Here is a 16,302-nt window from a genome sequence, read left to right on the forward strand (position 1 = left end):
CTCATGCGGACACATAATGGAGGCGATCATTTACAATAAACAAAAGGTTAAATGCTTATTTAACATGCCAATGCTCCTTTCAATACTGTGTATGCCAGACGTGCCAATACACTTAATGTCATTCTTGCAAGTCACTGTTAAATTTAGGTCTGTACACAGCATGCAGCAAACTTCAATATTGAAAAGAAAATAATCACAACATGCAACAGCACAACACGCTGGCATCATAACAATAAATAGGCTGCAGTACATACCTACTTGTCAGACTAAGAAAACAGTCTGCTTTGATGACGGGCTTCTTCCTTTTTTTATGCTTTCCTGGGGAGGGGTCATCCACGGTGTGTTGCCTGTCAGGGATGGAGGCAACCCCTGGTAAATTTATTGAGTCATCACAGAGCCTACACGCGGTGTCATCTCTATTGTCACGCAAGTGCAGACAGTCAAAGTCCATTTCTGATTTTGTTATCGTTTGCACTATACGACCATTCTCATGTTGCAGCACTTTACTTAGATTTTTCTTTAAATAGCCTATTTTTATTTTTGATATTTTACATGGTCTATGGGCGAAGCAGCGTAAATCACTATGAGGCAGATACATTTCTGTGCCCACCGGGGATAAAAATAACTCAGCAAAATAGAAAATCCCAAATCTCACCCTGACTGTACGGATCACTGCAACAGATGAGTTCAGAGGAAACAACCAGCAACAAACATGGGACATCCATTATTCAAGAAGACACAACCTGGCTGAGTGATACACAGGCTTGTGATAAACAAAGCAACAGTCAGTAAATAATTAAAGAGGTTATAGAGCAACCTATTGCGTATAAGATTGTTGAAGATACATATGGTCATTGTGGTGGAAATGGGATACTTTGAAAATGTATGGTGGCTAGACAACACACGGGGCTGTTTTTTATGGGGTTTTTTTACTTTTTAGAGATGGGAGGTTTTTATACAGACAATATGCAAGATAAAAGCCTCTAAAATGACACGACTCGTAAATGTTTCAGATTATTTATTTTTCAGTGGCTGACTTTACACCCACATACGGTAGTGCATGTTTCTTTGAACTACAAAAGAATGAGAGAGTTTAATGAATAAAGTGTTCTTCTTTTCTTCAGTGGTCCCATAAAGTCTCATACACAGTCTGCACAGAGGCAGGCATGCGTGTTTATGTGTGTGTGTGATAGTCTGTGTGGGTGCAGGGCATGGCAGCGCAGCACATAGGAACATGTGTGTAGCAGTAACAACAGATTGAGCCCATAAAAAACATAAAATGATCAGTGATCTTTAATTATCACAAGCACGAGCAACCCGTTTCCCTCAGTCCTTGTTCATTTTCATTAATTTTTTGACTGCACTGACATTCTTTTCACTATTACCAGCACCTCTTGCCCCACAGTACACCCTGTGTGTGTGTGCAAAGCTCCTCTTTTTTTAATAGAGAATGTGTGTTAGCGAGCAGACAATAGGCAGCGCAGGACAGCCAGGACCAAAGTGTGTCAGTGAGAGGAGACAGATAGAGGGGAATGAATGATTCATTTACAGGCAGCCACTGGCCCGTGTGAGTCCGAACATTAACACACAGTGGAGAGACTGAAGTCCCCCTCCCCCCACCCTCCACCCCATCACCCCACTCAGCCCCCCTACACACACAATTTCTCTTTCTCTCATACCACACACACATATACACATACATATACAAAACCATCCTGACTTGTCTGTCTGAAAGCTTCTCTCTCAATAAAAAGAGACAGAAGCTAAACCAGTCTTTTCTCTGTGTCTCTATCTTTTTTGTCTCCACGGGTCATTGAGAAAATTCCTTTAAATCAATTCCAAAAAATAAAATCTACATATAGAAGAATTAGGGCTCAACTCCCAACCCTCATTGCTATATATAATAGGAATATAGCAAATAACTCTATGTGTAAGAAGAAATAGTAATGCAAAAGGTCATAAAGAACACAAATTATCACTATATGCTGATGACACTATATGTTATATGTACTGGAACCTGAAAATGTCACACATCGAAAATTAAGAGTACAATTTGAGTACCCTGTCTATAAATGACCCTTTCTTAAAATGAAAGCAAAATAAAAACTTTTTAAAATTTTGATATGTATAAATCTTGTAAGAATCATGGTAATTATATTAAATGTGTCCTATTTTTGATCTTGGTGGACATTATAAGTCATTTTCTGTTATTACCTGTTCCATTTATGCAGTGTTCTGCATCATATGTGTAACTTGTGTAACCCTCTGACCTGGTAGTAATCTGTATCTGGATGAAGAAAAACACATGTTAAAACAAGGTGTTAATGCACACAAATCTCACTGCATTAACACAGTACAGGTAGTCTGTACAGTTTGGACAGTGATCACCTCTCATTATCCAAATAAGGTTGACATGTAGATGTACAGTAGACATCCAGATACAGATTGCCTGTTAATACCAGGTGTAAATGGGGTCTCTGTGGGAGGATATACACTTTTGTAACCCACTTTATTCCGTTACTGTTGCTCTCAGATACCTGCTACGTGCTGTCATTTGCTATCATCATGCTGAACACCAGCCTACATAACCCCAACGTCAGAGACAAGCCCCCTGTGGAGCGCTTTATCTCCATGAACAGAGGCATCAATGAGGGAGGAGACCTGCCAGAGGAGCTTCTCAGAGTGAGGATTTGTTTATAATGAGTGTGTGTGTATGTGTGTGTGCATGTGATGATTGATCTCTGTGACCGTCCTGTCACGCCTACTCCATACGAATGAGGCTTTTCCTCCACTGTTTCCCAGTTTTATTAACTGTTTCCCTCCCCTGTCTGCAGAATCTTTACGACAGCATCAAAAACGAGCCCTTTAAAATCCCAGAGGATGATGGAAATGATCTGACGCACACGTTTTTCAACCCCGACAGAGAAGGCTGGCTCTTAAAGCTAGGTACGTGCATTCATAGTCATTAAATTAACCCTGACCATGTTGATTTATGTCAGCAGTGCCCCAACATCAGTTTGATGAGCAGTGTGCTGTGCTCTTCACTTCTCCAGTGATTTGTGTTTTTGTGTGTGTTACTTGCTTATGGTGGCATTCAGGTGGCCATGTTGGAGGTCGACAGCTCGTGGGCAACAAAGGCTGAAAGGCTGATTGTGTTTCTTAACTTAGAATTTTTTCCAACTTAGCAGAATTAAACATTAAAGTCCAGACTCCAGACACATTATATACACATTACTATTACATTTACTATAAAATGTGTACTATGTGCCCCCTCCACTTAAAAATATAGTATGTTTTTCCTCCTGTTACTTCAGTTGGACATTTGAGCTTCACCGTGCAGGATGATATATGTTCAGAGTTTGACACAAGGAGGCACTTTTCACATTCATCTGCTGAAAATGGAAAGTTTCTCTGTGCTCACCTTAAATCTGAGTTTAAGGTGTGCCTAGGAGCATGATTTGTGACATCACAACTAGTTAGGAGCCACTTGTGGGCCAGTATACAACATACACAAGTGTGATGTGGAAACGTGAAGCCTCCAGTTTGCCAGTTTCTATACAAGGGAGAAGGGGCAGATGTATAAAAAAACATCTTATACACAAATTATAATTCAAAGCAGAGTATTTGTATATGTCATAAAACATGTCTCGAGGGGATCTTTAACTTTATTTGGCACAAATATACTTTTTAACATTTTCCAATGGTTAGGGGTTGGGTTCCACCAGCTGAAGTTTCAACCAAATAACCATTAATTTTTAACCAATCTGGGGATTTGCTTGCCAATGCAAAGTAAATCTGGACCAGGGTTTTTCCATAGGGTTCAATGTCTAAAAAAGCTGTCATATTAGCTGTGTTGTATTAAAAAGTTTGTATAAAACCTTGCTCTGCCGGAGAATATAAACTGCTCCACAAAAATCAGTCGTGACAGAGGAGATGGTGCAAATAAGTTCCCCTCGGATTTACCAGTTACCAAGTGAGAGCACTTAACATTACATCATGCTTCCAGCACACCTATTTCATGAGGATGCTTGAATGAATATCACAGCCAACTTCTAGTGTGACCAGGCGCTAGGTTTCTGCCTTTATTAGCTGTTCTTGCTCGTGATTCAGCCTGAGCTGTTGGCCATTTGCATCACAGTTTTTTAGCTGTGAGCCCTTAGTTTGCGCTAACACTGGGGAACAAAACTGTCTGTTAACACCTATCTATTATTTGGGACACATGTTTTTGCAGTGTGAACATACTACATACTCGGGGCCCCTGCTGGCTAATCAGCTAGCTAACAAATTCATTCAACAGAGCTGACTTATTTAGCTCATCATTTCTGGCCCAGCCCCATTTTTGCCATGAAGGTGTCAGATAAGGTTGCTAGGAGATCTGTGATGCAACTGCTAAGTGTCTTTTCTGTCCTTGTCCCTCGTCTCATGACCTCTCTTTGTTTTGTCTCGTATTGTCTCTCCTCTCCTGTCCTCTCCTCTCCTCTCCTCTCCTCTCCTCTCCTTTAAAGCATGCTTCTTTGTGTGATTACACTTTCAGCTTCTCTCTCTCTGTCTCTCTGTCATGGTGTGATTCTTGTGCTCACTGCGTCTTTCAAATCCTTCTGTGTTTTTTGTTCCTCACTCCCTCTCTCTAATCGTTCACCCTTTCACCCTTTGTTCTGTTCTTTCACTCTGTTCTGTGATGGCTTTTCCTTCTTAAATCTCTGTATTAGGAGGTAGGTATAACGCTCCTTCCTCCTCCATCCTCCCGGTTCATCACAGAGTGCCTTCATACCGGCGTTGGCTGCCATTATCTCTTTAGCACAGCAGACCCCTAAACATGCTAGCCGCCTCATCTACAGTAATTGGCTTGTTGTATCAGAGCTGTTAGTAGGCGAATAAGTTCACCTCATAGTATTGTGAGGTGATGGGTTATCTCTTTCAAAGGCAAGGCGAGCGGGATGTCTTTCTCATTATGCATGGGGGTCGGCTGCATTCCTCTTTTGGCTCTAGAGAAGGCCGGATGACGCAGAGGGCTTGTTTCATCTGGTGCACACACACGCACAGTGTTAACTTTTATACCAAGATGCATCATAAAGATAACTGTACACCTCATCAAACTATAGCACCATATCCCCTTTATTATCCTGCCTCTTTTCACAAAAACATACCATATTTACAGCCTAGTTTCAATTGTGAATCACAATCACAAGTGAGTTATCCAGATTAATTTAAGTTGTTTAACCTACTTATTTGGAAGGTAAAATTAAGGTGAACATTTAATTTGTTATCTAAACTCAACAGTTAACGTCTAGAGCTGCAATGATCAGTTGGTTAATCGATTAGTTGATCGACAGAAAGTTAATTGAAATGCAAAAATGCAGAAACTTTGCTGGTTTCAGCTCAAGTGTGAAGATTTAATGCTTTTCTTTGTAATACATGAAAGCAAACTGAATATCTTTGGGTTTTGGACTGTTGGTTGGACAAAACAAAACATCTGAAGGTGACTCTGGCAAACTATAACGGTAATGTTTTACTGTTTTCTGACATTTTATAATTCATTGATTAATTGAGAAAATAACCAACAGATTAATCGATAATCTTGTTAGTTGCTTGTTAGTTGCAGCTCTATTAACTTCCATTTGTTTTTTGAAAGGTTCTTCTTAGTTGTGTGTGCATGCTGCTTTACAACGCAGTAGATAACTATAATGACATCATTAATGCTTCATTTCTGTATAGTTTTAGACAATTGATTTAAATGGGAAAACCTGTCTGATCGCTCATGTTTGCAAAGACTCCATTGTAAAACTGTGTGGAGTCACTGCCACTACATACAACTGTTGACACATTTATCACTCAAAATCTTATATGACAACCCTTAAAATATAAGCAAGTGTACAGAATCACCTAAATCAAAATCATCTGCAGGCTTTGGAGTTTTTCTCCAAGTAATATTCTCGTGTGTTGATCTGCCGTAGTTTCCCTGAAACAAGCTGCCAGGTCACCTCATGCTCTGTACCATTAGAGACCGCCCTGCGCGCCATACAGCTCCTGTGTAACTATCTGCCAGAACATGCAGTCATGCTCGAGCTTTCAGTGAATGGCCTTCCTCAGTCTGCGCTTTGGGAATGTGTACCCACCTACCTACCTACCGCTGCGTGGCTGGTCATGCGGTGAAATAACGGACACCCTCGCCCCCCTTTTCATTTTTCTGCCTCTGTTCCTGCCCCACAGGCCTCAGAACCTCCTGCTGCTGCTGCTGCTGCTCCTCTTCTTCCTCTGCAGATCCCCCACTCTCCTCTCTTGCTCTCCATGCCACCAGCTGCACTTGCCAGATCATTTTAAGTCCAGTTCTACCTATTAGCGAATTCCATGTTAATTTACGCTTCATCAGAGGAGACCCTGCGTAATGAGGAGGAGATTTTTTTATTCTCATAACACCCACACTGTTAACTAGGACTGAGCTGTGCCTGATCCATCATCATCCAGTATCAATGGCATGTTGTAGTATTCAGTTATGCAGAAGGCCTACTATCTAGAGGGGTCGCGTTAACACTGAGCACCTCTGCTGATCATGTGTCTTTATGTCATAAGAGAATTTGCCTGTCAGAGTTCAACCAGAGTTCTGTTAACAAACTGACAAATATCACATCCGATCAATATTAAATCAGACAAATGGCCGCTCAGTCCGCAATATTGTGGCTATTCTGCCTGTGAGGACTTCAAATTCATCCAACAAATAACCTTCTAACTAAATTACACTTATGAGAAATATTTGTCATGAAAATGAAGAAATAAAAGACCTTTTACTCCCTTAAACTTGTGCACAATTTTGAATCATCCCACATTTATTTGCACTCCCTGAGTGTCTATAAACAAACTATTAAATGATGAATCTGCCTTAGAAATATGCAAACATGGAAGGAAAAAGCCATAATGACTGTCAGGTTTTGGGATGAAATGAAACATATGGTTGAATGGGATAAACAGCTATCCATACTGCCATATGGTTGACAGTAGCAGAATAAAACTTTGACAAACTAACTAACTTATGCATTTACCCAACATTTGCAGACTCTATTTTATGTGCTCATTCCAGTTTAGCAAGTTAAATACACTGGAAGCATCTGACGGTAAACATTGCTCATATATAATGTAGATGTTGGATTTAACTGTAGCCAGCAGTATAGAATAAAAATCTGGGTCAAGTGAACATTACATATTGATTACATCAGTAACGGCTGCTTTGTGCACAAACTGTAAAGTCAGCAAACATGTTATTATGGCACACACATTGCAGACTGTACATTGATATCAGCCACATTATTATTATTTTTTTTTGATTACATAGGTGAATTGCTCATTTCGTCACCGATGGTGTAATTAACAGAAATCCAATAATCCCAATAATCTACTTTTATCTGGTGATGTAGACAGATGGAGAGATTGTGTCTCTTATAAGGAGATTTCCTTAAAGAGGAAAATGCAACTCTTCAAACTTGCAACTGGCTTTTCAGTTGGTTCCTCGCATTGTGTGCCAAGGAAAGGTTTTTGTTTTTTTTTTTTAATTTTTGAGCATGATTTAAGGGTTACATTCATTAGTCATTACATTTTTCTTCCTCTGTTTTCTATTTTTAAAATATCACCAAAGAATCAATCTCATAAAATCCCTCCCCCTGAGTACATTTGTATGTGGTGTGTACATGCCTGGGATGTCTTCTCCTGCAAGTGAACACAGGGTTCCACTGTTTTGACAACCCCCCCCACCCCCCTCATTCCCCTGCACTCGCAGGGCCCTCAGGCATCAAACTCTTGGGATTGGGGGGTGGGGGTGGGGGGTGCTGGAAGGAGTATCCAGCCTCTGATTGGGCCTAGTAATACAGTGAGCTGATGATCAGAACCAGATGTGGCACGTGGAGCTGAGGTCTCCTGCAGGTTAACCTCTACAGCACAAACACTGTCACCTCCTCAGTTTGAACTCAAATATGGCGCGTTTTTTTCTTTCTACAGGCGGCAGGGTGAAGACGTGGAAGAGGAGGTGGTTCATACTGACCGACAACTGCCTGTATTACTTTGAATACACAACAGTAAGTAGTCAGATCACATGTGTGCTTATAGACAGTCTGAATGGACTGTATTATATATACATGACAGCTATTTTGAAACTCTTTCTTTGTTCTTCTGCTGTTTGCCAGAACGTAAATGATCCAAATATGTATATTTTTGCAGAATATCCACAAAAAACATATTTAGATTGAGAGGATCTTAAAGGAATAGTTTGACATTTTGGGAAACACTCACATAAGCTTTCTTGCCAAAAGTTAGATGATCTAACTCCCTGCAAGAAAGTGAATAAATATATTTCCCAAAAAGTGTTGAGCTTTTCCTTTAAGAATCCAGATAAATATAGTTATACATTTTTAAATAATTTAATCCAATATTGGCTGTCTAGCTGAGTGTGTAAAATAGCTGACATGTGAATAAAAATACAATATAGATCGATATAGATTGACAGGATTGTAAGTGAAATGGACACACACACACACACACACACACACACACACACACAGGTAAAGACAGAGGTCTTTGCCCTCTAGCTCTGCTTTTTAACAGATGCAGCCCCTTTGACCTAAATGAACCTCACTCTAGCAATTAACATGAAGCATCATGGAAAACATCTGCAAAATCTACGACACACATCTGGCCCCGCTAAGCCAGAAGCCAAGTGCCTCCCCCGACCTGCTGCAAGTCACCCCCATGCTCCACCCCAGCACCCTGCATCCCCATTTCTGAGAGGAACCCCCTACACACACACACATACACACACAAATGTACATAATCACACTGCACACATAAGTCTTAGCGCGGCATACACACACACACTAAAAGAGAAGCATTTCCTCCCCCTGCTGTGCCCCCTCATTAGTAGGAAGATGACAAGCAGGACATGGGGCTGTTCCTCAAGGTCCCCCCCAGCACACACACACACATGCACATACACACACCAACTCACATCTGGCCTTGCAGACACCATGCCAGTTGCTGGAGGATGGAGAGTGTAGGGTTACGTCTCCCTCGGGTGCTGTCTCCTACGTGACCAGGATGAACAAAAACCTCCAGTGCGCTTTAATCACCACCTTGACTTACTTCAAGGCTGTCAGGCTCAATGTAAGATCAAGATAATACTTGAAAATTAAAGGTGCTACATGTAGGATCAAGAAATTGTTACTTCATTGACTTTGTGCCATTAATATCCTTGTTTTCTCATTTATAGCTGTTACAAATTGTAATTTTAGGTTGTTTTGAATAAAAAGACCCTAGCTGGGAAAACAGTCATTCTCTGTTGACGACTCGTAGAGAAAATAACGTATGATGTAAATATAATAGTTTAAAGAGAGAGAAAATGAAAAAAAATTAGAAAAAAACCCTATATTCTGCTTTTCATATGATCCTCCAACAAACAAGACTAACAAGAGTCTACAGACGTGTTAGCAGCTCTGTGAGACTGCTAAAAAAGCACCAAAAATGGGATAATTTATACATTATGACCCAGATTTATTTAGCAAAAAGTTACACCAGCTTCCATGGTGTCCACACGTCTAGAAGAGGTTAAAGGCCGAAGGAAAAATCACCTTTGTAATCATTCTTCGTAATGCAAAGGAAGAAGCAAATCTGGGTTGGGTTTATGGGGAATGCGCTCTTAACTCCCAAGAACCCCTACTGTAGCAGTAAAGACAGCAGTGATGGAATGAAGAGCCTACCTGTCATTTTAACTATGGCCTCAATAATGAATATTCACAAGTATCACATTCAATTTGACATGTATCAATTCATATCTAAGGTGAATCACAATTCTACGAGTGATGTTATCTCAAATGGATCTTTTCTTCACAACATTCCTCATCTCTCTACTAAAGGAAGGAAGTTTGTATGTTTGTATGTATGTCCCTTGTGTATCTCTTGAACTGTTCATTCGATCGACTTCACACTTGGCAGGTGTATTGCTGAGGACCCAAGGAAGTGCAGTGTTAAATTTGGTGCAATTTTGACACACAACATGTTCAATATTAATAAACTTTGAATAAACAAACAAACAGCCACTCCGTTCTGCACCACTGGGGCGGGGCGTCTGGTCTCTGTGACTGTATGTCATGATCAGAGCTTTACAACCCTGCCATGAGAGAGACGAGGGGAGGACATCTCTCTTGTCTCTCTCTCTGTTGTCGACGTTCTGACTCATTTTAAAAAAGAAGAGAGAGAGAGAGGGCGAGCAAGTGACAGAGAGACAGCAGTAGTGAGGAGGGACAGCAGTGGAAGGCTTTCTCTGAGAGAGAGAAACCAGTGAATGACAGAAATACAACACTATTATTTTCTGATTGTTTCACAGTGGTTACGTTTTAAAGCACAAACAAGCCTCAGCACTCACAGATGATTTACTGTGGAGACAAACGCTCTTAGTTGCTGTTTCCTTCTCCTCTGCATTTTTCCTTTTTTCATTCATTCATTGTATCCAAATAATGCTGCAGTAAATACAAAGAACAACAGGACAAATCTGTGTTGTTTCCTCATGTGTGAATGCTGTGTTTCAAGCATAGCAGCTGAGAGAGAGAGAGAGAGAGGCAGAGCGAAGAGAGGGAGTGGTGAGACAGAAAGCCTGTGAATGAGATAAATGACTGACCAATCAGTGGTCTGCAGTGTTTTCACTTCACCTTTTAGTATCAGCTCAGCTTGAGAAAAGTTTTTTCACATGGCTTGCTCTAAAAAGAGAACAGTAGACAGCAAAAACAAAGCTTTTAATCAAGAATGGACAGACTCTTAGGCTACTTCCCACGAGCACTTCAAACCCAGTATGTCTCATATGAGCACAAATATTTTGAGCAAATATACCCACTCAAATGATCCGAACCGAAGCCACAGAACATAAACGATCTAAGATATTTTAGGATGCACATTTTTTCAAAAGCCTACTGTTATGTATTTTTGTTTTAAATGTAGCCCTCATTATACTTGAAATGAGAAAAGATTTACTATGGTTGTACTTAACATCTGTGTGTTAGTTTCTTTCATGTTGTTGGTTTATATACTTATTCACATCTCACATCAACAGTATTTATTTTTCCATGTGTTGAAGCAGCAATACCGGAGGCCAAGCAATGGGCCCGTTCTGAACAGGCACGTTTTGAACGAGCACTGCACAAGTTGATTATAATTTATTGTCAGTCCTTGGCCTGGTCCCCATCTTAGACAATAGTAAAGGGACACGTGCATCCTGAATGAGTGTTGTGTTGATGCTGAGTGTTGTCTTTTTGTTTGTCTTCAGGATAAAGAGCCTCGTGGGATTATTCCTCTAGAGAACCTCAGTATCAGAGAGGTGGACGAGCCCAGGAAACCTGTAAGGAGCAACTCCATCCTCTCTTCCTTTCTTTGAAATTCACACACAGAACATGACTTTTGTAAAAAAAAATTTAAAATCAACGTAAATTCTCTTATAAGATACTATTTTTTTGCCTCCTGATGTCTTCCCAGAACTGCTTTGAGCTCTACAACCCCAACCACAAAGGTCAGGTCATCAAGGCCTGCAAGACAGAGGCGGACGGGCGGGTCGTCGAGGGCAACCATGTAGTGTACAGGATATCGGCCCCCACACCAGAGGAGAAGGAGGAGTGGATCAAATCCATCAAGTAAGAGATGCCGTGTTAGCGTATATCCATTTACACTGAGAGGGCACTTAGCCAACGCTGGGCTGATCCCATGTGGGACTTTCTCATGTCTGACCTTGACTGTGAGAAGCCCCACACACACACGCACACAAACACACACACACACACACACACACACACACACACACACACACATGCACACACAGAGCTGTGAGCTTACTCAAAAATGTGCAGACCAGCACAAATACACAGAGGAAAGCACACACACGCACACACACACACACACGCTGGTGACTAAATGCGACTGCGTTTCTCACACTTCCACACAGATAACACTCAGAGGTGATTTCTGCTCTGCTGGATAAGCTCGCTTCCCTTTGATTAGAGCTCAGCAAGCAAAGACAAACACATGCTCGCACACATGCACACACAACTTCAGAGGCATCGTGCTTTGCTGCCCTCTTAGAAGTGTTTTGGCAGCCTTTTATACACCCGGTTTGTCATTTCCAAATGCTGCCTGGTTAACCGGGGAGGAGAGTGGAGTTGCTGTTGTAAATTGGACTCAGTGGGTCCAACGGCGTAATTGATCAGCTCCCTGATCATCCACTCAGCTGCTGCTTTGCTGGCAAATATGATCAATATCAGAGCAGAAAATCATATTACACAATCCCTCCCATTCTCTAATGATACTAAAAACCAACTTAGCATTGACATATGTGTATCCATCAAATGAAAGTAATGAGTTTTAGGATAAGTTACTGGAAATCTTGTTTGAGCGAGGCTGCTTCATGTACAATTAAACTGATTAAAAAGACAAGAGAGATGCTCATTTTCCTTGGTTTGGGAGATTTTGAGTGGGCTGACCTTGAGAAGACACACTGCCTGTGTTACATATTTCACACCCCCCACTGACAGGACGCCTGATGCACCCTCTAGTGCCCTGTGCAGGCCTCAGAGTGCTTTTTAGTGTAAGAGCGCAAGTGTGAAGCAGCAGTGTTGCGGTGTGTGTGCAGTTTCACGTCTTCCTGTCACTGTTGGAATAACAATGACTGGACTCAGCAGGACAGAGCCGTGCTGCTGCCTCGACCACACTCTCACTTGACTCAGCTGCTGTGGCGGCAGACTGTCCTGTGGTCAGCAGATTCACACACACACACAATATATCCACTCTGTACCACCTGACTCATCTGCACGACTGGGAACTGCTCCTGTGGTGACTATTCTGCGTGCACATACATAGACACATGCACAAGCCAATTCAGCATGTCTACTGTTCCGCTGCCGGGAAAGCAACAGATTACTCAAAGTTATTCCTCTCTTGAGAACACTGGCAACATGTCAGGTTAGCATAGCAAGCTACAGAGATGCATCAAAGAAGTTGGCTAACAGATCACAGCATTAAAGGAAAAAATACACCCTAAAATGCCAGTTCACTTTTGAAAACAGCTCTCAAGCACTTTTGCGCCGTCCTTTTTACATTTTGATTGACAGCTTTCTCCTCTGAGATAAAATCTTGGTGTGATGTCATGTTGAGACATTTATAGCAAAGCGACTAAAGTTTGATTGAAGAGCAGGTTTTAGAGGTGTAACAAATCACTGTAAATATAAAGCTTCTGGTATTGAGGCATTGACTAATAGAGACAAAACAGATTAAGGTTAAGTTAATGCACTGAGAAATTACTGGATCTTAACACAAAATAGTCCTGCAGTGCTCCAAACATCACAAACTGATCCATGTGTAAAGGTGCTTTGCTTAAAGCTCCTATAATAGTAGATTTGAGCAATTTTAACTGGATGATATACAGTGTAAGGTGATAAAAAAATACATTATTTTATGTTTAAAATGTTGACAAATCATCCCAAGAAATGACAGAGCAATGTTGACAGTGTGTAGGATTGATGTGAACAGTTGGAAACGGTCGATCAGTGATCTATTCCTTCCTGTCTTCTTTTTCACAGAGCGAGCATCAGCAGAGATCCTTTCTACGACATGCTGGCCACCAGGAAGCGGAGGATAGCCAATAAGAAATGATGACCGCTTGCGTCTTCAACCACTTTCCACTTTCCACTTTCTGTGACCGGCAGAGTCCTCGTGTGTGTGTGTGTGTGTGTGTTACAGGGGTCATAAAGGCCTTCCATTTGTTCTTTCAGGGCTGGAGGACACGCAGCTGACATAAGTGGGAGCTTTTCAGACTGAAATGGATGATCTTTATTCCTACCTGAAGATTGTGAGGGTTTTATTTCATCTGGCACAGACTGAATACTTAAGTGTCATTTGGTTGAACAGACAAGAACAAACTGTGCGCAAGCTGGATGATAGCAAATGGACTAAAAGGAGGAGGACTGCAGAAAAAGCCATGGCTGGAATCATGGCTATGCCGATATCGCCCTCTGCTGGACACATAAGGAAATACACCTGCTATAAATGCAGAGGATTTGAAACCTGATTATCCCTCCTCTTCGCCAGGCATCCCACTCATCCAGACTCCCAGATGCCAGTCTACATTTTCTTACCTTCACCTCACATGTCCTTCAATAACTGCCAACACCAACAATGTTTTGTAGTATCCTGTAGCTACAGAAAGCCTCAAGCTTATAAATCAGCTGGTCTGATTGTTCGCCCTCAAGTGTATCTGTATGCAAACACATTGATTTACTCTAGAGGGGAAATGAAACCTCAGCTCATATATTTCACTTACTCCTTATTTCCTCTGAAGGCAAATTGGCCAGCAGGTTGGGAAGTAATACATCACATATATTGAGTGTAATGACCCTTTAAACTGGCCACAGTTTTAAAAAGCCTCCTATATTCATTCTGTAAACTGTCATTTTCAAGTATTTTATGTATTGAAAATCCACCTCCGTGATCAAGTTCATTTCCTTTTGTATTTATTTTCTGAATTTCTTTAACAAAAGCGGCAGCCCCGGATTTACATTATGCATGTATAGTATATAATGTACATACTGTTGTTTTTTTTTTTTCTTTGTTGTGTTTATGTAGCATGTAAATCATTATGGCCGTAGCCTATACCCGTTCACCTTTTTTTTAGTTTAACAGCTAACAGTTTACAATAGTGGAAGAGGGAGCTTGTGCAGCTCTTTACAGAGCAGAAACCTCCTCACTGTGTTTATTACTGAGGATCAGATAATACATGATGTTATATGAAAGTAGGGCTCACTATGCTGAGTTTGACAGGAGTATAGAACAGAAATGGGTTCAAAATACCCTTGGAAAAGGTGAAAAAAAAAAAAAAAGATACTGGAATTTTCAAAACTTGCTGACTGGAATCAGAGCAGTTTTTCCCAGACAGATCTTCGTTTGGGGAAAACGGCTCTTGAATACTTTTGATGAAGACTTTGAATAAAAATACATGCTGATCAGGAAACGGTTGTGTGCATGTGAACTCAGTGAGAAGAACTCGACTCACCAAACTTACCAGGTCTTTGGTTATTTCAAACATGGAGACAGTGATGTGAATAAAATATAAAGTGAGTCGGGCTGTGTTAGCACTAAAATAACTAGAAAAGAGTGTGTATTTAACAAAAACCTGAATACAGCAGAGTGCTATCAGCTTCCATCCATCTAGATGCTTGCTTACTGTATCTACATCATCATTTAACTGTAGTGGAAAAGTTTGTTCAACAAGTGGCTCGATTACAGTCAGTCTATTCTATATATATATATATATGTATGTATATATATGATACAAAGGCAGACGGGAGCTTTTCAAAAATCCCTGCCAACTCGTCAGTCATCTTAAATCAGCATTTTTCATTCATTTCAATGCAGCTTGTAAACAAAGTCAAAGACCAAGAACAAATTACAATTTCTGACATTAAATGTATTTTAAGGCTTTTACCTTATACAATGTATAAATTCTGACATGCTAAACTAAAAGGTATAACAGCAGTTTCTCAACTTCTGTCTAAAGTTGAAAACAAAAACAAACCAAAAAGCAATCCATACTCGTTATTTGACTTTTGTCCAGAGAATATGGTAAAAATTAACATGTGAGTTTTTTTTCTAAAAACAAAGCAAAAAAAAAAACAAAAAAACAAAAAACAACAAAACATCTACTGATAATCCTGATGCAGGATTTTTACGTATAAAAATAACTGATAGTACAGTTCAAAATTAAATTCACAGTATTCCTTATGACGCTAGAAGACACAAACTGTATTTTTCATTAAAAAGCAAACACAAATGGTCCACAGCCATGATAACAAATTTTTGATGCTTTTCTTTTTTTAAACGTTTAAAAGAGAAAAAAAAAAAAAAAAAAAAAAAAAAAGGTAAATGATGTGTGAGGGGAGAGAGAGGCATGATCCGGAGGAAAAACCTCAGTATCTGTGAAAAAACGTTTAAAACTTACAGAGAGTGAATCTTAGGCTTCAGAGCGAAATGGAAACAAACATACAAACAAGCAAAAAAAAAAAAAAAAAGCAAAAAAAAAAAGCTGGGAAATGTCCTCAAGTCTGTCCAGGGTTAACGTGGAGGTAACGTGCTGCTGCCACTGCACTCGTCCGTCATGAATCCCTCTGTTAGTTTGTCCGCTCCCAGTGGGATCAAAGAAAAAACAAAAACATTGCAGCTCTGTAGATATGGTGACATCTTAAACCTTGCAGCCAATATGATGCCTTCCAGTTCTTCTCTTAGGCAACACGT

The 16,302-nt window shown here is 40.5% G+C and overlaps 1 protein-coding gene across 3 annotated transcripts in view; it reads left to right on the forward strand.

The window, feature by feature from the left end:
* The window catches only part of LOC121887004 (cytohesin-3-like), a 34,428-nt gene extending 20,740 nt beyond the window's left edge, over window positions 1–13,688 (forward strand). For all 3 annotated transcript variants that reach the window (XM_042397517.1, XM_042397516.1, XM_042397518.1), the window contains 6 exons: window positions 2,534–2,682; window positions 2,835–2,946; window positions 7,987–8,063; window positions 11,297–11,368; window positions 11,503–11,657; window positions 13,596–13,688. In XM_042397517.1, coding sequence (XP_042253451.1) covers window positions 2,534–2,682; window positions 2,835–2,946; window positions 7,987–8,063; window positions 11,297–11,368; window positions 11,503–11,657; window positions 13,596–13,668 — 638 coding nt within the window. In that variant the 3' untranslated portion in view covers window positions 13,669–13,688. The remainder of the gene's footprint in view (window positions 1–2,533; window positions 2,683–2,834; window positions 2,947–7,986; window positions 8,064–11,296; window positions 11,369–11,502; window positions 11,658–13,595) is intronic.
* The last annotated feature ends 2,614 nt before the right edge of the window (window positions 13,689–16,302 follow it).

The sequence above is a fragment of the Thunnus maccoyii genome, chromosome 20, assembly GCF_910596095.1.
Source record: "Thunnus maccoyii chromosome 20, fThuMac1.1, whole genome shotgun sequence".
Classification (NCBI taxonomy): Eukaryota; Metazoa; Chordata; class Actinopteri; order Scombriformes; family Scombridae; genus Thunnus; species Thunnus maccoyii.